Source organism: Mytilus edulis, chromosome 5 (genome assembly GCF_963676685.1).
Source record: "Mytilus edulis chromosome 5, xbMytEdul2.2, whole genome shotgun sequence".
NCBI classification, from domain to species: domain Eukaryota; kingdom Metazoa; phylum Mollusca; class Bivalvia; order Mytilida; family Mytilidae; genus Mytilus; species Mytilus edulis.
Window position 1 is genome coordinate 15,899,103 of NC_092348.1, and position 25,683 is coordinate 15,924,785.

General features: G+C 32.8%; 2 protein-coding genes across 2 annotated transcripts in view; one reads left to right on the forward strand and one right to left on the reverse strand.

Annotated features, from left to right (window-relative positions):
• Positions 1–25,683, reverse strand: part of LOC139523083 (uncharacterized) — a 98,064-nt gene that overhangs the window by 27,242 nt on the left and 45,139 nt on the right. The gene's annotated exons all lie outside the window — the stretch shown is intronic.
• LOC139522578 (uncharacterized) lies at positions 964–16,059 on the forward strand. Its single transcript, XM_071316044.1, has 5 exons — positions 964–1,152; positions 4,445–4,537; positions 5,078–5,203; positions 5,597–5,696; positions 7,105–16,059. The coding sequence occupies exon 5, from the start codon at positions 7,108–7,110 to the stop codon at positions 16,057–16,059; it is 8,952 nt and encodes a 2,983-aa protein (XP_071172145.1). The 5' UTR covers positions 964–1,152; positions 4,445–4,537; positions 5,078–5,203; positions 5,597–5,696; positions 7,105–7,107.

The window sequence follows — 25,683 nt, forward strand, 5'->3', positions numbered from 1 at the left end:
TTGGGCTTACATTTTGTTATTTTGTTATTTCTTCTACTTGTCGAACCTTCATCGAAATTTATGAAAATGTCGAAGAAGCTTTTTCTATGACTAATGTCTAAAGCTAAAATTTTAAAAGCATTAATTCGTTCATTTTTCGGTTCTTTTCTGATAGACAGATAGCTGGACTCTTCTTTACGCAATTACATGCTCAATTTATAAACCTTCATAGATTGTCGTGAAAAATTCCAGATCAAGAAAAAAATATCAAAAGAAATTTTAATTTTTTTTTAAATCCCTGCAAAGGAATGATACATTGATTCACTTTTTGTGGAAGAAATCCTAGGTGTTCCAGAATTTTTTTATTTTGCACCTCTTAGAAATATTTTTTTTCGTGATCATTAAAAGGTGCTTTTGTTGATTATATGCGCACTCACGGCACCATTTAAACTTATTTAAAAGTAATATTGGTTTGGACGTTTTCTCTAAAACCAATGACCATAAGGCTAGCTTCCAGTTTAACACGATGAATAAGTTAACATATTACAAAATTTAACCAAAAAAAAAAATAAACCATTTAGATTCAAAAGTATGTTGTTATCAATGATTTTTTACTGACAGGAATCATTATGGTATCTCATTCTCGATAGCTTTCGGGGGCTTCGTCCCTTTCGAACCCACTACCAACAGGTGCTTTGACATTGAGCGGTTGGCACCCCTCATATCCCTCGCCAAGGTTCGGGCGTACACGTAAAAATGACGCAGCTACGCCACTGGTCATCATTCTCTACTCTTTGTTTGATGATAACTTTTTCTTTATAATGTTAACCTACATCCACACCCTTATACCTATACAATATTTGTTCAGCTGGAACAGAAATTATGGCATGATTAAAGATAGACAAAAGACTAAAGGATATTCAATATAAGGTACGAAATAGAAAAGGTACGAACGGACCTGATACCCAGACAAGGTACGAACTCACCTTCTACCATTTCCGGTGCATGTTGTACGATTTTGATATTCTTTCGTTATTGATATTTATTATTGAAAAGTGTTGGATGGTAGACTTAGAGGTGTTTTGAATAGACTTTTCTGGTATATACCACGTATTTGGAAAAAAGAGACTGAGAGTATCGTCATTTGTCGTTCAACAGTGACACTGACAACAGGTAAACATACATGTACACATCATTTGCCATAATTTGACAAAATAATTTGTATACATGACTTCACTAAAGAAGGATAAACACAATAAAATTGAGAATGGAAATGGGGAATGTGCCAAAGAGACAACAACTGAAGGTCACCTATAGGTCTTCAATGCAACGAGAAATTCCCGTACCCGGAGTCGTCCTTCAGGTGGCCCCTAAACTAAAATATACTAGTTCAGTGATAATGAACGCCATACTCAACTTCAAATTGTACACAAGAAACTAAAAGTTAAAATAATACAAGACTAACAAAGGCCAGAGGCTCCTGACTTGGGACAGGCGGAAAAATGCGGCCGGGTTAAACATGTTAAACACAAGCACTTGTTTTTAATTTGGGAGGTCGACCTATCAGTGTATTGAAAAAAAGTGCCTGTGACTCGTGTGAGCCTGTCAGGGGGGTCTCATTGGGAGTTCTGATCCCGAATCCCACTTGCTGTTTTGTCAGTTTCCTGTATCCCGCTTTAATACGCCATGTACACTATGTATTTAAGCAATTCTCATTGTTTTGTTATTTCCCATGTACCGCTCGACTTGATTTCCCGTTTTCACGGCACAATAATTTGACTTTCACGTGTCACACTTACAAAAAATCGGCTATCCCATGTCACGCTTAGACCGAAATGAGACCCACTGTGAGGCTAAATTATTTACCAGATATTTCATAAATTATTTCAGGTCACCGACACTGTTTTATAATTTACATGATTTACCTTTTATTGATGCCATAGGTCTGTACATGTATGTCTGAGTCAGTCAAAACTATTATTACCTGATTTGAACCCTGTACAGTTGTACAAACATGATCACACAATTATGTTTGTTTTCATTCCTGTTACTGTTAGTACATGATAGATTTTGTTTATTTTTAATTATATATAACTTGGCATGAACTTGATTGTTCAAATCAATGCAAATCATTATGACGTCTTGAAAGGCTATTAATATTTATACTTTTTTTCTTTGACGTCTGCCTTAAATTGATGTCAAAACACCAAACTCATATTTTCAGTTGGAATTTCAAAGATTTAAAGCTGTATCATTATATAAAAAGAAGATGTAGAATGATTGCCAATGAGACAACTATCCACAAAAGACCAAAATGACACAAACATTAACAACTATAGGTCACTGTACGGCCTTCAACAAAGCCCATACCGCATAGTCATCTATAAAAGGCCCCGATAAGACAATGTAAAACAATTCAAACGAGAAAACTAACGGCCTTATTTATGTAAAAAAATGAACGAAAAACAAATATGTAACACATAAACAAACGACAACCACTGAATTCATTTGGAATTACAGGCTCCTGACTTGGGACAGGCACATACATAAATAATGTGGCTGGGTTAAACATGTTAGCGGGATCCCAACCCTCCCCTAACCTGGGACAGTGGTACATGTATAACAGTACAACATGAGAACGAAATATAAAAATCAGTTGAAAAAGGCTTAACTCATCAGTTAGACAAAAAATACAAGTGGACGTGGCCGGGTACATTATGTTTATGTTTATTAAAATGTTTAGCTGATTTCTATGTAATATGCCTCTTTTAAGGAAGGGCAGTAAGGGGGTATCTGTACAAAAGAACATGAAATAAAATTGCCATTTCACGTTGAACTAACAATTAAACATGTCTTGAACGTAGAAATTTAAACTGATTTCACGAAACACAGTGAATAACGAACTGCTGCACATGAAATAAAAATGACAAAACACGTTACGCGAATTAACCCTTTTTTAGCTCACCTGGTCGAAAGGCCAAGTGAGCTTTTCTCATCACTTGGCGTCTGTCGTCCGTCGTCGTCGTCCTGCGTTAACTTTTATAAAAATCTTCTCCTCTGAAACTACTGGGCCAAATTTAACCAAACTTGGCCACAATCATCATTGGGGTATCTAGTTTAAAAAATGTGTCCGGTGACCTGGCCAACCAACCAAGATGGCCGCCATGGCTAAAAACAGAACATAGGGGGAAAATGCAGTTTTTGGCTTATAACTCAAAAACCAAAGCATTTAGAGCAAATCTGACATGGGGTAATAATGTTCATCAGGTCAAAATCTATCTGCCCTGAAATTTTCAGATGAATCAGACATTTCATTGTTGGGTTCCCCTGAAATGGTAATTTTAAGGAAATTTTGCTGTTTTTGGTTATTATCTTGAATATTATTATAGATAGAGATAAACTGTGAACAGCAATAATGTTCAGCAAAGTAAGATCTACAAATAAGTCAACATGACCAAAATGGTCAGTTGACCACTTTAGGAGTTATTGCCCTTTATAGTCAATTTTTAACCATTTTTCGTAAATCTTAGTAATCTTTTAGAAAAATCTTTTCCTCTGAAACTACTGGGCCAAATTTAACCAAACTTGGCCATAATCATCATTGGGGTATCTGGTTTAAAAAATGTGTCCGGTGACCCGGCCAACCAACCAAGATGGCCACCATGGCTAAAAATAGAACATAGGGGTAAAATGCAGTTTTTGGCTTATAACTCAAAAACCAAAGCATTTAGAGCAAATCTGACATGGGGGTAATATTGTTCATCAGGTCAAGATCTATCTGCCCTGAAATTTTCAGATGAATCGGACATTCCATTGTTGGGTTGCTGCCCCTGAAATGGTAATTTTAAGGAAATTTTGCTGTTTTTGGTTATTATCTTGAATATTATTATAGATAGAGATAAACTGTAAACAGCAATAATGTTCAGCAAAGTAAGATCTACAAATACGTTAATATGACCAAAATGGTCAATTGACCCCCTAAGGAGTAATTGTCCTTTATAGTAAATTTTTAACAATTTTCATTAAATTTGTAAATTTTTTCTAACATTTTCACCGAAACTACTGGACCAAGTTTGTTATAGATAGATATAATTGTAAGCAGCAAGAATGTTCAGTAAAGTAAGATGTACAAACACATCACCATCAACAAAACACAATTTTGTCATGAATCCATAGAGATCTGCGTCCTTTGTTTAATATTCACATAGACCAAGGTTAGCGACACAGGCTCTCTAGAGCCTCTCGTTTTTTTATTGATTTTGTATTAACATTGTGTCATCATGGTCATAGATCTACAAATGTATTATTTTTGTTCCAGGTATGTTTTACTTGTTTGTGTTAACATGGTTAATGTCATGTGATTGACATGATTGAGTCCCTTTATAAATTGAAAAATTGTATATTTTTTAGTTCTCCTCAACCAAATAAAGGCAACTGACTGTAATGATAACACTTCTATTTGCAGGCAATATTTTGAGTGACATCAGTTTTCAATTAAATTTGACACTGACTGTTAAAGCTGGTTTATTTGATTTTGGAACATATATAGTAAGCATTGGTAAGTAAATATATTTTTTTTCAGATATGAAAGCACTCAAGGTAGATCTTCTGCCTTTTTGGATTGTAAAATAGCAGAATAGGGTTTGTCAAGAATTTGATATAACAAACATTGTGTGAGTATTGCATGGCAATACATAGTCCACTTCTGGTTAAAAAATTAATTTTTGGAACAAAATTCTAAATTGAGCTATATATATAACATCAAACATGATGTAAAAGAGGGGCAAAAGATACCAGATGAACAGTCAAACTCTTCAATCGAAAAATAAACAGACAACTATATATGTACACTATATTAAACAAATATCAAATCAATATCTTTTAGCAAGACGAAAAAAATGTTGAAAACTGATTATTTCAGTATATTTTCCAAGTCCAAGCACCATATAAACTCTGCACAAAATCTGTAAATTGTCATGATAAAACTATAAACCAATTATCAAATCAATATCTTTAAGCATAACAAAAAAAAGGTGGAAAAAAGATAAACAAGTTATGTTAATGTTAACACTGCTACATGTATTAATACTAATTACAGGTATTTCATCAGTTTGTGTTTTGGTGGAGTGGCAAAGGTTCTTGACTACATTTTGACTACATTTGAAGCTGAATGTAAAACTGGTTACATTTATCTTGTAACGTAAAGTTAACATTGACAGTTGTGGTAAGCTTATTAAGATTTCAAAGCACTTAACCCCCATATCTGGTCCATGGCATGTTAACTAAAGAAATTTCATCCCGAAAATTTGAAAATTGGTTATAAAAAATATATAGTGCATAAACTCACCATATGTCATGTATGTACAAGCAACCCTGAATTTTATTTAAAGGTCCTCATTAGCAGATTTTATTTGCCAGGTGTCTGGTATAGGTTCCAGTACTAGTGAGTCTCTTGTTTTGAACAGTAATTGTTATATATAGATGTTAAAAAAAAAAGAAAAATTCAAATAAAAGTAAATTGATTTTTTTTAAAAATCTTGGTTGAAAATAATAAAATTTGAAAAAGATAAACATGATAAAGTAAAGTACCGTGTACTGATAACACCTCTTTTTACAGGTATTTCTTCAGTTCTAACTTGTTGGAGTGACAGAGGTTTTTGCTTACATTTGAATCCAACTATAAAAGATCATTTATATCAAGAACTGATATAGTTGTGGTAAGTTAATACAGCTTTTTCAGATGTTGAAGGAACATTTGATTTAGTTATATAGTTGACAAAAATTCAAATACAATTATTTAGATATAGGAAGATGTGGTGTGAGTGCCAATGAGACAACTCTCCATACAAATAACAATTTAAAAAGTAAACCATTATAGGTTAAAGTACGGCCTTCAACACGGAGCCTTAGCTCACACCGAACAACAAGCTATAAAGGGCCCCAAAATTACTAGTGTAAAACCATTCAAACGGGAAAACCAACGGTCTAATCTATATAAACAAAACGAGAAACGAGAAACACGTATATATTACATAAACAAACGACAACTACTGTACATCAGATTCCTGACTTAGGACAGGTGCAAACATTTGCAGCGGGATTAAACGTTTTAATGGATCCAAACCTTCTCCCTTTTTCTGAAACAATAGCATAACATCACAACAAAGAAAAACATACGATAAAATATCAATTGGCAGACTTAACTCAATCAAAAAATGTATGATTAAACAATGAACGAATAAATTTGATCTGCGATATCTGAATACAAATGCACAGTTAATTAAATATTAGAGACAAACATTCATGACCAAAAAGCTAACAAACAAATTCAAAAACAGGACATGACTGAGAAATATTTAACCAATCAATGTTCACTTTAGAAAAAAACCGGTTTTTTTATAATCTTGAAGTTTATACAAATGTTATATACAAATTTGTTTGTTTCAAAACTTTCTAAAAGTGAAATTGTGAAATACTCATTGTTAGCAGTCAGTTTTGATATTAATTTGTAAAAATAATCTTAAAAACATTGATGATGTATTATCATTATTATTGACTTGAAAGTAAAAAGTTATTAAAAAGGAAAAAGTAACTAGGCAGCCACTGTGATGATTCCTTTTTTTTTTAACTTGTTCAATCACAAAAAAAATAATTAAATACATGTAAAACGATATATACATTTTTTATTAATATTATGACATGAAATCAAACCTAGAAAAATTGTCAATTTACTTACACCATGTACACCATTGCATGTGCTTGCTTGTGTATCATGTGAATTGATATTTATGTTTACATCATGATGTATTTGCTATACAATTCTTTGAAGATCTTCTTGAAGTTACTTTTATGCTGTCTATTCTATTTATACATTGTGTGTATATACTTTATTCTGATAAACCGCTTTATCATTCATAACTCTAATAAAATTGCACAAATTTTCTTAGCTTAGATTGTTAAGATGTACTCATAAGTTCCCTGAACTTATGAATATTACAATGGTTTGTGAATTTTTTATCTAAGTATTTATTTATACAATGAATTGATATTCCAGGAATTTTACTCTATTTTTATTCATTCTAATTCTCTAATAGTTGATATCAAGGTTTTTGTTTTATTTTTTAGACAATGCCACGTAGAGGTAGTAAAAAAAGCGATTTGACAAAAAGGAAAGAGCAAAGAGATAGAATGAGAGATAGAAGAGTTAAGCAGACTGATGACAAGAACCTCATCTCCACGGTCAATCAGAGCGACACCTCTCTAAACTGTCCAATAAATAATGATCAGAGCGTCATCTCTCAAAACTGTCCTATACATAATGATCAGAGCGTCATCTCTCAAAACTGTCCTATACATAATGATCAGAGCGTCATCTCTCAAAACTGTCCTATAAATAATGATCAGAGCCTCAACTCTTTAAACTGTCCTATACAACAAGATCAGAGCCTCAACTCTATAAACTGTCCTATAAATATTGATCAGAGCATCAACTCTATAAACTGTTTTATAAGCAATGATCAGAGCGTCAACTCTCTAAACTGTCCTTTTGAACAAGATCAGAGTGTCAACTCTATAAACTATCCTACAAACAATTTTCAGAGCGTCAACTCTATAAACTGTTCTACCAACAATGATCAGAGCGTCAACTCTATAAACTGTTCTACAAACAATGATCAGAGCGTCAACTCTATAAACTGTTTTACAAACAATGATCAGAGTGTCAACTCTCTAAACTGTCCTTATGATACTGAAACAATCAAATTAAATCCATCAATCAAATCAGAATCAAATCGATCAATCAAATCTGAATCAACTATATCAATAAAATTAAACAAAACAACTAAATCAATCAAACTAAATAAATTAATGAAATCAAAAGTAGATCCTGAATCATCTACATCAAAACTAGATTATGAATCAGTTGAATCAATTAAAAATAATCTGGATAATGAATCAGTTAGAATAAATCTGGATTTTGAATCTGTTGAAACAAATTATGCTTTTGAATCAAATGGAACAAATCTGGATTATGAAGTGGTTAATAGAACTCTGGATAATGAAAAGGTTGAATCAAATCTGGGCTATGAATCAAGGAAATCAAAACAGAGTTCGAAAAGCACATACAATTTAAAAGAAACTATGGTTTCAAATTTAAATGATACAATCCAATTGGGTACAAACTTGGAAAAAAAATCAAGTGATGCAAAAAATGAACACACAAATAGTCTTGAATTCTTGAAAAATATTGGGAGCATAATTAATGAAAAAGAAAATATACAGATGGATTTTAACGATTTTTTAGAATTTGAACAAGATGACAATTTGCTGAAACTGTATAGTCAAAGGAACAAAAGAACAATACCTGAAAACAGTATAGAGGCTCGTAGATCACTTTTTGATAATTGGGTAGTTCAAGGTAGTTTTCATCAAGGAGATATCAGATTTGGAATTAACAGTGGGAAGCAATGTGTTGCAAACTGTTTATCAGCTCTGGCCCATAGTAAATTTAAAGATCTAAATGATTGGAATCAGATTTATTTAGACAATGTTTTGATAGATGGAAACAGAATATATAGCCGTATTCATGGTGATAATATTCATTTACTTGTATCAGACCTACCAGACATGATTGACATGTCAGGAATGTTACTGAAAATATCAAGAAAAGAATCAATAACAGCTGTTGTAGATACTTCTGGAACTATAAATTTTAGTGAATTTGGAAATTCTTTACCTTTAGACCAAGCTCTACAAGAGTCTCTCATAGACTATGATGCTTGCTTTATATGTGCATATGACACTACTTTTTTAGCCTTGAAACATAATCAAGATTTACTTTTGTTTGATTCTCATGCACGAAATAAGCTTGGCTTTAAGGACAGCGATGGTAAAAGTTTACTTTTAAAGTTAAGCAATCTGGATCACCTATACCAGTACTGTTGCAACATGATGGCTGGTGCAAGTCAAAATCAATGGTTTGAAGTGACAGGAGTCAGTATTTGTATTTTTGGACAAGAACCTAAGATCAAAACTAACGATGAACTTTCCGGAAGTCATAAACCATTAATCACCAGTGAATTTAAATTGTCTGAAATTTTAGAAACTGTAAACAAAGATGAGATTCCTAAAAGTCAAGAAAATATTACTCAGATCAGCAATATATCACCAGAAATACTCCAGTTGAACATTTGCAGTAATGACATTGAGAACGTTAATGAAGTACACATTAATGAGGTTATTAATGATGATGAATCTGATATTGAGATATTATCTACAGCAGAATGTTTTTATGATTTCATACCCTTGAAAACACTCTTAAAGAGGAAGCTTTGTAAATTTGTTAATATACCAAGCAAGAAAATATCCAAACAGAATTCTACAAATTTTTATAACATAGGCCAACCAACTGCTTGCAAGACTATTTCAGGTGATGGAAATTGCTTATTTCGAGCCATTTCATATTCACTCTCTAATAGACAAGAATATTTTGGAGACATACGAAGGGCAATAGTTGATCATTTGTTAAGAAATGCAGAAGTTTTCAAGTCATTTTTACAGCCAAGATTTAAAACTGTAGAAGAGCATATACAAACTCTCAGAATGGAAGAAAATAATGTATGGGGAACTGAACTGGAAATAGTAGCTTGTGCTGACCTCCTTAAAACAGACATTTATACTTTTTTTAATGGTACATGGATTAAATATTCTTCATCTCAAATAAACAGCAATAATTGTGTTAATGATCAAGCAATTTATCTTCAACATAATGGAGATATCAATCATTATGAAGTTGTCACAGCCGTAAAACAAAAGACTATATCACCAAATGGATTACAATCTAAACAAGAACATGAGTATGACATTTCAAGGAAATCTGAGGTATCAACAAAGAAAATGAAAATTGACGAAAATCAAATGAATGACTCCCTCAATAATACTGATTCAAAAGTCTTAAAAAATGAAAAAGAAAAAATCAGGTACATGACAGATGATAAATTTAGAGCTAGAAAGATAGACACATCTAAAAGAAAATATCAGGAGAATGAAGGAATACGTTCAAAAAAAATATGTTCAGGTATTAAAAAATATGAAGAAGATGAAGATTACAAAAATATCTTAATACAAGCAGGAATTGAGAAATATAAAGAAGACAATGAGTACAGGGAAAAGCTGAAACAAGCTAGTATACACAAGTATAAAGCAAATGAAAAGCACAAAGAACATGTAAAACAAGAAAGTATACACAAGTATAAAACAGATGATAAGCACAAGGAACATGTAATACAAGAAAGTATACACAAGTATAAAACAGATGAAAAGCACAAGGAACATGTCAAACACGAAAGTATACACAAGTATAAAACAGATGAAAAGCACAAGGAACATGTCAAACAAGAAAGTATACACAAGTATAAAACAGATGAAAAGCACAAGGAACATGTCAAACAAGAAAGTATGCACAAATATAAAACAGATGAAAAGCACAAGGAACATGTGAAACAAGAAAGTATACACAAGTATAAAACAGATGAAAAGCACAAGGAACATGTCAAACAAGAAAGTATACACAAGTATAATACAGATGAAAATCACAAGAAACATGTGAAACAAGAAAGTATACACAAATATAAAACGGATGAAAAGCACAAGGAACATGTGAAACAAGCAAGTATACACAAGTATGCAAATGATGATGCACACAGAATTAAGATTAAACAACAAACATCAGTACGTCGTGAAAATCTTCAGGTAGAAAACAAGCAAATAAATGAGGTAATTAGAAAATTTAAAGTTGAAGTTAACAAAGGTCCAGAATGTGTGTGTGCTTGTTGTTTGAGGTTGTTTTTTGAAAAACAGGTTCAGATCTGCAAGAAAGAGTATTATGATAATTCCATATTTGATTTAGTTACAACAGATAAATACCAACACAAATGTACAGATGATTGTAAGACAAATTGTGCTTTTGAAGGAACATGTAGAACAAGTCTGTGGATCTGTTATACTTGTCATCGTAAAATGTTGAAAGGTAAAATACCTGCCGACTCCTTTTCAAATAGTCTATTACTAGAAGATGTTCCAGTAGAGTTAAAACAGCTTAATTCAATCGAGCAACAACTTATCGCCCAGAACATTCCTTTTATGAAAATAATGGCTTTACCAAAAGGAGGACAAAAAGGGGTTCACGGACCTGTAGTGTGTGTGCCATCTGATTTGAAAAAAGTAACTTCTATATTACCCCGATCTGAAGATGAAAGTCTATTACTGAAAGTTAAGTTAAAGAGAAAGCTTAGCTACAAAGGATATGACAAATATCAATTTGTAAGACCAAACCATTTAGAGCAAGCTCTTTTGTATTTAAAGGATCAAAACATATGGTATAAAGATGTGGCTATCAACAAGGAATGGTTGAATCCAATTCCTGAATTAAATGATGATCAAGTAGTAGATGATGAATCGGAATCTGATGATACTGAGCTATTGAGGGAAAACATAAAAGAGGAAGAAAAAAATAAAACAACGTCCTCTACAACTGGCAATGAAAGAGAAATTGAAAGCGAACCTGCTAGCTATATTGATGATAGATTACGTGGTGTTCAGTTAGATACTTGTTTACAACCTGCTGATATTGGACAAGAGGCTTTAGATTTATGCTTTGACCAAGTTTTTAACATTGCTCCAGCAGAAAATAACAGTCCTCTTAGTGTTCTCCAAGAATCAGGAATTGAAGCTAAAACTTTTCCTGTACATTTTCCAACCGGTAAAAATACATTTGATGAAATCCGTGAAGAAAAACTGACAATTGGAAGGTACTTTAATCTTCGATTGATGAGTGTTGAAAATAGATTTGCAAGGGATACATCCTACATATTTTTCAGTCAATATTTAACAGAACTCAACAATGTGATTTCAAATGTACAGATATCTCTCAGAAAAGAATGCCCTTTTTCTAAAGAGGGAAATAAAATTACTGGAGAAATGCTGTGCAATAAGGAAACCTTGAAAGAGTTGTTTAAAAAAGATGAAGCTATTAAATATTTAAAACCTATTAGAGGAACTCCCCCATACTGGCAAAGCTCACAGAAAGATATATTTGCAATGATCAGACAGTTAGGTGTGCCAACATTCTTCTGTTCTTTTTCTTCAGCAGACTTCAGATGGTCTGAAATTGTTAATACAATTTTAAAACAACAGGGTGACATAAGAAATACTGAAAATATGACATGGGATGAAAAATGTAAAGTTCTTTGTAGCAATCCTGTTACAGCAGCAAGAATGTTCAATAATAGATTCAATACATTTCTAAAGGATGTTATCATGTCAGAAGCTGAACCAATCGGGAAAATAATTGACTATTTTTACAGAGTTGAATTCCAACAAAGAGGTTCTCCTCACACCCATTGTTTGTTTTGGGTAGAAAATGCTCCAAAATATGGTGAAGATAATAATGAAGAAGTTATGAGTTTTATTGACAAGTATGTTACATGCGAGATACCAGATGAAAAGGTAGATAAAGAATTACATGACATTGTTATGGCAGTACACCAACACAGCAAAAATCATTCAAAAACCTGTAAGAAAAAAGGAACAGTATGTCGTTTTAATTTCCCAAGACCTCCTTCAACTAAAACATTCATCTCTGAACCAAGTAAACCAGATAAGGATACTAAAAAAGACGAAAAAGTAGCAAAAGAAATATTGTCTGGATTGTGGAAAGTTATAAAAGAGCATGAAAATGAAAACTTAGATGTATCTGAAATTTTCAATAAGTCAGGTCTTACTCAAGAAAGCTTTGAAACGTATTTTCGTTTCATCACCAATCGAAACACAGTAGTTCTTAAACGTGAGCCAAATGAAATTTACACCAATCAGTATAATCCACATCTATTAAGGGCTTGGAATGCAAACATGGACATACAATATATTTTGGATGCATTTTCCTGTGTTGTATACATTATAAGTTACATAAGTAAATCTGAGCGAGAGCTAGGATTACTCCTCCAACAAACCAAAAATGAAGCTGAAGAAGGAAATTTAAATGCACAACAGACTATGAAACAAATTGGAACTTCATACCTTCATCATAGAGAGGTTAGTGCACAAGAAGCTGTTTTTAGAGTTACTGGTTTAAGATTAAGAGAATGTTCTAGGAAAGTAGAATATATACCTGTTGGTGAAAACCCATGTAGAATGAGCATTCCTCTGAAAGACCTTGAGAAACAACAAAGTTATAAATCTTCCAACAGGAAAAAGAGTAATAATGACAGTGAAGATGAAAATGATGATGAAAATAAAATTTGGATGAACAATATAGTTGATAGGTATAAAGGTAGACCACACATTGCTATGTTTATCAAAATGTGCCTTGCAAGTTTTGGTTCAGAATACAGTGTGTTACGAGAGTCACAGTTACCCCAGAAAATTAATGAAGAAACAACCTTCAAACTTGATGGCAACCTTGGACATATTAGAAAGCGCACAAGAACCTCACCTGCAGTTATCAAATATCCACGTTTCTCACAGGAAACTTCTCCTGAGAAATACTTCCAAAGCATATTGCAACTATTTTTACCATACAGGCATGATGAACAGTTAAAACCTCCACTATTTAATACATATGAAAATTTCTTCACTTGTGGTAGAGTTAAGTTTACAGGGGATAATGCTTTGACTTCTGTAAAGGAAATTGTTATCAAAAACATGGCAGATTTTGTGAAAACTGGTCAAGAGTTAGAGGATGCAGAAAATCAATTGCATGAAACAGATCCAAAAGAAGATGCATGGTGTGAATTATGTCCAGAATCAGAACTGAACAGAAGAGAATGTATTGATGAAGGGAAAGTAACAAGTGTAATTGAAGAAGATTTGTCAGAAGCAACGATACCAGATTTGAATAATGCAAAGAGCTCATCATCTGTTGGAACTAATCTGCTGTCAGTTTCCCTCACAAAAAATGAAATTATTCCAAGACTCAGAAGTTTGAATGTGAAGCAGAGACGAATTCTCTATAAAGTGAGAGATTGGTGCATTCAGAAAGCAAATGGAAAAATACCAAAGCCTTTACATGTATTCATAACAGGAGGAGCTGGAACGGGTAAAAGTCACTTGATCAAGTGTATACAATATGAAGCAACTCGAATATTAGCACAAACTTTAGAGAATCCAGATGATCTAACAGTATTGTTAACAGCTCCAACTGGTACAGCTGCATTTAATATCCATGGATTGACCATTCACAGTGCTCTTGGAATTTTCAAATCACTTTCAGCTGATCATGCAACTCTAAGTGAAGACAAAATAAATTCTCTCAGAACAAAGTTAGAAAATTTGCAAATCCTGATCATCGATGAAATTTCAATGGTCAACAAGAAATTGTTGTTTTTCATTCATGAGCGGCTTAGACAAGTGAAAAAAAGACCAGATAATTGTTTATTTGGAGGTGTTTCAATAATTGCTGTTGGCGATTTTTATCAGCTGCCACCAGTAAGAACAAAAAGGGTAGACAAATTATATGTAAACGACCCCTCTAATCCCTCAAATCACCTTTGGAATGGTTTATTTGAAATTGCTGAGTTGGATGAAATTATGCGTCAACGCGAGGATAGCTTGTTTGCAGAACTTTTAAACAGGTTACGTGTTAAACAAAAAAATGAAAAATTGACTTCTTTTGATATGGAAACTTTAATAAGATGTTTAGATGATGGACACGATGAAGCCTTGCACATATACTCTACAAATGCAGAGGTTGATACTTTTAACAAGGAGATGATATTGAAATTATGTACAGAACCAAAACTGATTGAAGCAGAAGACTATGAAAAAAACAAAACATCAGGAAAATTGACCCTGAAAAAAGTCCATTGTACAAAGTCAGATGTCTGTCTTCCAATATCTATTCTTTTAGCTGAGGGAGCAAGAGTAATGCTTATCAAGAATGAGGATACAGCAGATGGTTTAGTAAATGGAGTAATGGGAACAGTAATTTCAATAAAAGACTACTCAGTTAATTCACTCCCAAGTGCCATATTTGTTTTCTTTGACAATGAAAGAGTTGGAAAAAATGCAAAGTTACAAAAAATCATCTGTGGAAAACGCTGTGTTGGTTTAAAGCCTTCAAGTGAAGACATTCCCTTAAGCACCTGTGTACGCAAACAGTTCCCATTGAAACTAGCCTGGGCTTGCACTATTCATAAAGTTCAAGGATTGACAGTTGAAGAATGTGTTGTTGATTTAAATAAATGTTTCACTTATGGTCAAGCATACGTTGCCCTTAGCAGAGTTACCTCAAAATCAGGTCTTCATATTAAAAGCATAGAAACTGAAAAACTTGACAAGAAAATTTTCTGTGATCCTGATATTGTAAAGGGTGTTGCAGAAATGACTAGATTTTTACCTGAAGTTGAGGATGAAAGAGAGGAACAGAAAGATATTGTCCAGATAATGTATCACAATATTCAAGGTTTGCAGGCTCATGCAGAAGATCTTAAACAAAATCCAGACGTTATTGGTGTCGATTTCATTTGTCTTACTGAAACCTGGGCTAATCAGAATTTTGCTTGCTTTGAAATGATTGGATATGATGGTTTTCATTTGCCGCGATCTCAAGCTTTTGAAAATGACAACTCTTACTATTCATCTTTAAAGGAAATGCAGCATGGTGGTGTGTGTGTATTTTATAAGCATTCATCAGAAACTGAACTATGCAACTTGGCCTCAAACTTGGAATGTATAATTTTCAAGATAAAAACTGAAAATATTTTAGTTGCTACGATCTACAGAACTCAGAAGTATAATGTCGGAAAATTTTTGGAGAACTTAGAGACATTAATCTGTAAGATGCAAGAATTATCAGAAAAAATTGTAATTATTGGTGATTTTAATCAAGATATTTTAAAAGGATATGATACAGTATTAAATTTTATGCAATCAAAAGGTTTCAACCAGCTTGTCAATAGTCCAACAACAGAGGGTGGTACACTAATTGATCATGTGTATGTCAGAGGATGTCTTGATATATCAGTTGCAATAATGCCCACATATTACAGCTATCATGAGGCACTTAGAATAGTACTTAAAAGTTGAAGACCCAACAAGATTTGTACATGAAAATGTTAAAAGAAAAACAGTTTGTTTTAATTTTGATTTCAATCATTTAAAAAAAATGTTTTAACGATTTCAAACACAGAAAAAATATAAAAATAATGCCTCCTAAAGTCCAACCCTTCGTCCCCGTCGTAGGAGGCGGATATCAGCACTAACGCATAATTTAGTGCTGATAACAAACAGGGCCCTGGCAGTGAACAGTGTTTGGTCTTGCTGAATGTGCATGGAATATTTGCAACAGCATGTTTAGCAGACAATCAGTATAGGTGTTCTATTTATTAATTCAATGCTTTTTTCATAATGCTGTGTTTTAGTCTCACCTGTTCAATCAATGACTCAAATTTGAGGATTCAAAAAATCAGGAACTTTCAATAATGATAATAAGCATCAGCATATCATTTTTGTTAAAAATGGAAAAAAGTTTTAATGAATATCATATTTTTTTTTTCAGAATAAAAATCAACATTTCCAAGACAGTTTTTCTTAGCAGTGAGAAGAGAGATTTAAATCTCAATTGTTTTAGCTCTTGTGCATTGTTTTATATATAAAAGTGCAAATGCCATGAGGTGAAATAGTTGATAATGATTAGTCAGCAAAGAATAAAAATGTGAATCAGGTGTTTTTAAAGAATTGTTAGTTGTGACAGGTTTTTAAAATTTAAGCTGAAAAGGTATGTAGACATTTTATGGGATTTTTTTGGGTGGAAAGACCTACAATTGTTCTCTGAACAATTGGTTTTTAATTATTATTTTTTTTCTTCCGCCAACTTTTTTTTCCTTCACTGTTTTTTTGTTTCGCAAGATGTCGCTAAGATATATGGTATATGATATCGAACAGTTAATACGCTTCTGAAACTGACACCGCGTAACAAAAAACTTTACCTTGTAAGAGTTATCTCCCCGAACACTGTTTTTCTTGTTATCTCTAAGGCTTCGCAACCGTAAAAGAAACCGACAAATTTATTTTTCCAAATTGCTCGTTATATCCTCAGGATGTTCTGTTTCATTTAGACCGAAACTATCCGGAGACTCCATATGAGAGTTATCCCCCCTTTTATATATGATATAAGTGATTTGCGTTTCTAACTGGTAAACCATAAGTGATAGAGACCTAGGGTCTTTTGATTTAAGATCCTTGGTCCAAAAAAATGAAAAGTAGGTCAAGGTCAAAGGTCAAGGTCAAATTCTAAATTTTGATTTTGGCTTATTTTCACTTATTTTCATTAACCTTATAAGATATCGACAAATTATTTTTCCTAAATTGTTAGTTGCGACATGTCGTAACTTATAAATTTTGGTTGCAAGGGTGCGTAGACAATAAATAGGAGTTTTCGACCCTCTTATATTTAGAATTATGCGTAAAGTGATATTACTCATGAACCATACATATTAAGGAACTAGTGTCTTTTGATTCGAGATGTTTAGTCTATGAACTTGAAATTGAGGTCAAGGTCAAAGGTTAATTGGACGTTCTAGATTTTGACCTTTGCTCTAAATTCATATTTATACATTATAAAGCCATAGGAACTGACATTTTCAACTGAATTTTAATACTTTTATATCAAAATAGATCTTTATTAGTTGAAAGACCTTCAATTGTTCTTTGAACAATTGGTTTTTAATATTGTTCTTACATCTCTTCTGAAAAAAAAAATCCACATGTTTGTTATCAGTTGAACTCTGAAACTACAAGTCCAATCGACCCCAAACTTTACAGTCAGCAGGGCATACATGTACTTAAGGTTCATAAAACAACGTGGTGCAGATATCTCTCAAGACTTTTCCTAGAGAAAAAAAATGGCAATGCTGTAAAAATCGCTTGCTAGGTCCGTAAATCTCAGTAAAAACCTACAATAAAATGTCCGCTCCTAGATTGAAATACTTATCTGTGTTACAAACTGGTGCTGAAAAATGTACATTATCAGAAAATAATCCTTAAATGTGTTTTAAAGTTACACCGAATAAATTAAATCCAAAACATGCACTGCTGGTGAACTGTGATCAAAATGTCAATTTCCTACAATGACAAAAGAAATTACATTGTGTACATTCCGTCTCTATACATGTTGTCTGTTCAACATCCCGACCTAAAGAGAAATAAAAAGACTAAGTTTTCGTTATTATAAACCCAAGTCACGTGGTGTCTCCTCAATCTGGCGCGCGCGCTGGACCTAAAATAAAATAAAAACTTTCCAAACTAAACATGAAACTTCCCCGGAATAATATAGACCTCTCACAGAAACAAACAAACAAACAAACAAACAAACAAACAAACAAACAAACAAACACACAAACACACACACACACACACACACACACACACACACAACAAACAATCATGTTTCTAAGGGGGGAAAGACCGTTTACAATTGCTTTTTGAAAGCAATTGATTTATATTGTAAAACGGCAATTTTAACCATTCTGTTCCGTTTATATAAAAAAAAAAAAAAAAAAAATCTCCCCGAGACCCCCTTTTGCCCCCCCCTTTTTTTTAACCCTCCACTTACAAATGAATGTAGCTTGTGTGCTATCTATCATATCAACGGATAAGAACGACAACTCCAGTTTTCCCCCTATTATATTGTTCTTACATCTCTTCTGAAAAAAAAAATCCACATGTTTGTTATCAGTTGAACTCTGAAACTACAAGTCCAATCGACCCCAAACTTTACAGTCAGCAGGGCATACATGTACTAAAGGTTCATAAAACAACGTGGTGCAGATATCTCTCAAGACTTTTCCTAGAGAAAAAAAATGGCAATGCTGTAAAAATCGCTTGCTAGGTCCGTAAATCTCAGTAAAAACCTACAATAAAATGTCCGCTCCTAGATTGAAATACTTATCTGTGTTACAAACTGGTGCTGAAAAATGTACATTATCAGAAAATAATCCTTAAATGTGTTTTAAAGTTACACCGAATAAATTAAATCCAAAACATGCACTGCTGGTGAACTGTGATCAAAATGTCAATTTCCTACAATGACAAAAGAAATTACATTGTGTACATTCCGTCTCTATACATGTTGTCTGTTCAACATCCCGACCTAAAGAGAAATAAAAAGACTAAGTTTTCGTTATTATAAACCCAAGTCACGTGGTGTCTCCTCAATCTGGCGCGCGCTGGACCTAAAATAAAATAAAAACTTTCCAAACTAAACATGAAACTTCCCCGGAATAATATAGACCTCTCACAGAAACAAACAAACAAACAAACAAACAAACAAACAAACAAACAAACAAACAAACAAACACACAAACACACACACACACACACACACACACACACACACAACAAACAATCATGTTTCTAAGGGGGGAAAGACCGTTTACAATTGCTTTTTGAAAGCAATTGATTTATATTTATTATTATTATTATTAGGTCTTTCCACTTTTCCGTGGAAAGACCTATTGGATTTCTTCTGATTATTATTATTATTATTATTTTTTTTTTTTTTCTTCCGCCTAATTTTTTTCCTTCGCTGTTTTTTTGTTTCGTAAGATGTCGCTTAGATTTTTGGAATATGATATCGAACAGTTTATACGCTTTTGAAACCAACTCGTTTTAACCGAATACTTTCCCAAATAAGAGTTATCTCCCCGAACACTGTTTTTCTTGTTATCTCTAAGGCTTCGCAACCGTATAAGAAACCGACAAATTTATTTTTCCAAATTGCTCATTATATCCTCAGGATGTTCTGTTTTATTTTGACCGAAGCTGTATATAGATTCCATATGAGAGTTATCCCCCCTTTTATGTTTGATATAAGAATTTGCATTTCTAACTGGTAAACCATAAGTGATAGAGACCTAGGGTCTTTTGATTTGAGGTCCTTGGTCCAAAAAAATGAAAATAAGGTCAAGGTCAAAGGTCAAGGTCATATTATAAATTTTGATTTTGGCTTATTTTCACTTATTTTCAAAAGCCGTATAACTTATCGACAAATTATTTTTACTAAATTGTTAGTTGCGACATGTCGTAACTTATAAATTTTGGTTGAAAGGGTGCGTAGACAATAAATGGGAGTTTTCGCCCCTCTTATGTTTAGAATTATGCGTAAAGTGATATTACTCATAAACCATACATATTAAGGAACTAGTGTCTTTAGGTTTGAGATCCTTAGTCTATGACCTTCAAATTGAGGTCAAGGTCATAGGTTAATTGGACGTTCTAGATTTTGACCTTTGCTCCAAATTCATATTTAGACATCATAAAGTCATAGGAACTGACATATCAACTGAATTTTTAATATTTTCACATCACAATATGTTGTAAGTGGTGGAAAGACCATCAATGGTTCTCTGAACAATTGGTTTTTAATTATTATTATTTTTTTTCTTCCGCCAACTTTTTTTTCCTTCACTGTTTTTTTGTTTCCCAAGATGTCGCTTAGATATATGGTATATGATATCGAACAGTTAATGCGCTTCTGAAACTGACACCGCGTAACAAAAAACTTTACCTTGTAAGAGTTATCTCCCCGAACACTGTTTTTCTTGTTATCTCTAAGGCGTCGCAACCGTATAAGAAACCGACAAATTTATTTTTCCAAATTGCTCGTTATATCCTCAGGATGTTCTGTTTTATTTTGACCGAAGCTATCCGGAGACTCCATATGAGTGTTATCCCCCCTTTTGTATATGATATAAGTGATATGCATTTCTAACTGGTAAACCATAAGTGATAGAGACCCAGGGTCTTTTGATTTAAGATCCTTGGTTTAAAAAAATGAAAATTAGGTCAAGGTCAAAGGTCAAGGTCAAATTCTAAATTTTGATTTTGGCTTATTTTCACACATTTTCATTAACCTTATAAGATATGGACAAATTATTTTTACTAAATTGTTAGTTGCGACATGTCGTAACTTATAAAATTTGGTTGCAAGGGTGCGTAGACAATAAACGGGAGTTTTCGCCCCTCTTATATTTAGAATTATGCGTAAAGTGATATTACTCATGAACCATACATATTAAGGAACTAGTGTCTTTTGATTCGAGATGTTTAGTCTATGACCTTGAAATTGAGGTCAAGGTCAAAGGTTAATTGGACGTTCTAGATTTTGACCTTTGCTTTAAATTCATATTTTTACATCATACAGCCATAGGAACTGACATTTTTAACTGAATTTTAATATTTTCATATCAAAATAGATCTTTATTAGTTGAAAGACCTTCAATTGTTCTTTGAACAATTGGTTTTTAATTATTATTATTATTAGGTCTTTCAACCTTTCAGGTGAAAGACCTATAGGGTTTGTTCTGATTATTATTATTATTATTATTATTATTATTAGGTCTTTCAACCTTTCAGTTGAAAGACCTATTGTATTTGTTCTGATTATTATTATTATTATTATTATTATTATTTTTTTTCTTCCGCCAACTTTTTTTTCCTTCACTGTTTTTTTGTTTCCCAAGATGTCGCTTAGATATATGGTATATGATATCGAACAGTAAATACGCTTCTGAAACTGACACCGCGTAACAAAAAACTTTACCTTGTAAGAGTTATCTCCCCGAACACTGTTTTTCTTGTTATCTCTAAGGCTTCGCAACCGTATAAGAAACCGACAAATTTATTTTTCCAAATTGCTCGTTATATCCTCATGATGTTCTGTTTTATTTTGACCGAAGCTATCCGGAGACTCCATATGAGCGTTATCCCCCCTTTTGTATATGATATAAGTGATATGCATTTCTAACTGGTAAACCATAAGTGATAGAGACCTAGGGTCTTTTGATTTAAGATCCTTGGTCCAAAAAATTGAAAATTAGGTCAAGGTCAAAGGTCAAGGTCAAATTCTAAATTTTGATTTTGGCTTATTTTCACTTATTTTCATTAACCTTATAAGATATCGACAAATTATTTTTACTAAATTGTTAGTTGCGACATGTCGTAACTTATGAATTTTGGTTGCTAGGGTGCGTAGACATCAAACGGGAGTTTTCGCCCCTCTTATATTTAGAATTATGCGTAAAGTGATATTACTCATGAACCATACATATCAAGGAACTAGTGTCTTTTGATTCGAGATGTTTAGTCTATGACCTTGAAATTGAGGTCAAGGTCAAAGGTTAATTGGACGTTCTAGATTTTGACCTTTGCTTTAAATTCATATTTATACATCATAAAGCCATAGGAACTGACATTTTGAACTGAATTTTAATATTTTCATATCAAAATAGATCTTTATTAGTTGAAAGACCTTCAATTGTTCTTTGAACAATTGGTTTTTAATTATTTTTTTTTTTCTTCCGCCAACTTTTTTTTCCTTCACTGTTTTTTTGTTTCGCAAGATGTCGCTTAGATATATGGTATATGATATCGTACAGTATATACGCTTCTGAAACTGACACCGCGTAACAAAAAACTTTACCTTGTAAGAGTTATCTCCCCGAACACTGTTTTTCTTGTTATCTCTAAGGCTTCGCAACCGTATAAGAAACATACAAATTTATTATTCCAAATTGCTCGTTATATCCTCAGGATGTTCTGTTTCATTTTGACCGAAGCTATCCGGAGACTCCATATGAAAGTTATCCCCCCTTTTATATATGATATAAGTGATTTGCAGTTCTAAATGGTAAACCATAAGTGATAGAGACCTAGGGTCTTTTGATTTAAGATCCTTGGTCCAAAAAAATGAAAATTAGGTCAAGGTCAAAGGTCAAGGTCAAATTCTAAATTTTGATTTTGGCTTATTTTCACTTATTTTCATTAACTTTATAAGATTTCGACAAATTATTTTGATTAAATTGTTAGTTGCGACATGTCGTAACTTATAAATTTTGCTTGGAAGGGTGCGTAGACAATAAATGGGAGTTTTCGCCCCTCTTATATTTAGAATTATGGGTAAAGTGATATAACTCATGAACTATACATATTACAGACCTAGGGTCTTTTGATTTGGGGTCCTTGGTTAATGACCTTGAAATTGAGGTCAAGGTCATAGGTTAATTGGACGTTCTAGATTTTGACCTTTGCTCAAAATTCATATTTATACATCATAAAGCCATAGAAACTGATATTTTCAACTGAATCTTTATATTTTTATATCTAAATAGATCCTTATTGGTTGAAAGACCTTCAATTGTTCTCTGAACAATTGGTTTTTAATTTTTATTTTTTTTCTTCCGCCAACTTTTTTTTCCTTCGCTGTTTTTTTGTTTCACAAGATGTCGCTTAGATATATGGTATATGATATTGAACAGTTAATGCGCTTCTGAAACTGACACCGCGTAACAAAAACCTTTACCTTGTAAGAGTTATCTCCCCGAACACTGTTTTTCTTGTGGCCACTAAGGCTTCGCAACCGTAAAAGAAAGCGACAAATTTATTTTTCCAAATTGCTCGTTATATCCTCAGGATGATCTGTTTTATTTTGACCGAAGCCATCTGGAGACTCCATATGAGAGTTATCCCCCCTTTTATATATGATATAAGTGATTTGCATTTCTAACTGGTAAACCATTAGTGATAGAGACCTAGGGTCTTTAGATTCAAGATCCTTGGTCCAAAAAAATGCAAATTAGGTCAAGGTCAAAGGTCAAGGTCAAATTCTAAATTTTGATTTTTGCTTATTTTTACTTATTTTCAATTACTTTATAAGATTTCGACAAAATATTTTTACTAAATTGTTAGTTGCGACATGACGTAACTTATAAATTTTGATTGGAAGGGTGCGTAGACAATAAATGGGAGTTTTTGCCCCTCTTATATTTAGAATTATGCGTAAAGTGATATTACTCATGAACCATACATAATACAGATCTGGGGTCTTTTGATTTGGGATTCTATGTTTATGACCTTGAAATTGAGGTCAAGGTCATAGGTTATTTGGACGTTCTAGATTTTGACCTTTGCTCGAAATTCATATTTATACATCATCAAGCTATAGGAACTGACATTTTCAACTGAATCTTAATATTTTCATATCAAAATACATCCTTATTGGTTGAAAGACCTTCAATTGTTCTTTGAACAATTGGTTTTTAATTTTTTTTTTTTTTCTTCCGCCAACTTTTTTTTCCTTCCCTGTTTTTTTGTTTTACAAGATGTCGCTTAGATATTTGGTATATGATATCGAACAGTTAATGCGCTTCTGAAACTGACACCGCGTAACAAAAACCTTTACCTTGTAAGAGTTATCTCCCCAAAGACTGTTTTTCTTGTGGCCACTACTACTTCGCAACCGTATAAGAAACCGACAAATTTATTTTTCCAAATTGCTCGTCATATCCTCAGGATGTTCTGTTTCATTTTGACCGAAGCTATCCGGAGACTCCATATGAGAGTTATCCCCCCTTTTATATATGATATAAGTGATATGCATTTCTAACTGGTAAACCATAAGTGATAGAGACCTAGGGTCTTTTGATTTTAGATCCTAGGTCCTAAAAAATGAAAATTAGGTCAAGGTCAAAGGTCAAGGTCAAATTCTAAATTTTGATTTTGGCTTATTTTCACTTATTCTCATTAACTTTATAAGATTTCGACAAATTCTTTTTACTAAATTGTTAGTTGCGACATGTCGTAACTTAAAATTTTTGATTGGAAGGGTGCGTAGACAATAAACGGGAGTTTTTGCCCCTCTTATATTTAGAATTATGCATAAAGTGATATTACTCATGAACCATACATACTACTGACCTAGGGTCTTTTGATTTAGGATCCTTGGTTTATGACCTTGAAATTGGGGTCAAGGTCATAGGTTAATTGGACGTTCTAGACTTTGACCTTTGCTTGAAATTCATATTTTCATATCATTAAGCCATAGCAACTGACATTTTCAACTGAATCTTAATATTTTCATATCAAAATAGATCCTTATTGGTTGAAAGACCTTCAATTGTTCTTTGAACAATTGGTTTTTAATTATTATTAGGTCTTTCAACCTTTCAGGTGAAAGACCTATTGTATTTGTTCTGATTATTATTATTATTATTATTATTATTATTATTTTTTTTCTTCCGCCAACTTTTTTTTCCTTCACTGTTTTTTTGTTTCCCAAGATGTCGCTTAGATATATGGTATATTATATCGAACAGTTAATACGCTTCTGAAACTGACACCGCGTAACAAAAAACTTTACCTTGTAAGAGTTATCTCCCCGAACACTGTTTTTCTTGTTATCTCTAAGGCTTCGCAACCGTATAAGAAACCGACAAATTTATTTTTCCAAATTGCTCGTTATATCCTCAGGATGTTCTGTTTTATTTTGACCGAAGCTATCTGGAGACTCCATATGAGCGTTATCCCCCCTTTTGTATATGATATAGGTGATATGCATTTCTAACTGGTAAACCATAAGTGATAGAGACCCAGGGTCTTTTGATTTAAGATCCTTGGTCCAAAAAAATGAAAATTAGGTCAAGGTCAAAGGTCAAGGTCAAATTTTAAATTTTGATTTTGGCTTATTTTCACTTATTTTCATTAACCTTATAAGATATCGACAAATTATTTTTAATAAATTGTTAGTTGCGACATGTCGTAACTTCCAAATTTTGGTTGCAAGGGTGCGTAGACAATAAATGTGAGTTTTCGCCCCTCTTATATTTAGAATTATGCGTAAAGTGATATTACTCATGAACCATACATATTAAGGAA

Excerpts from the sequence above, each read along its gene's own strand:
- LOC139522578 (XM_071316044.1), top strand. The coding sequence starts at position 7,108 with ATGCCACGTAGAGGTAGTAAAAAAAGCGATTTGACAAAAAGGAAAGAG.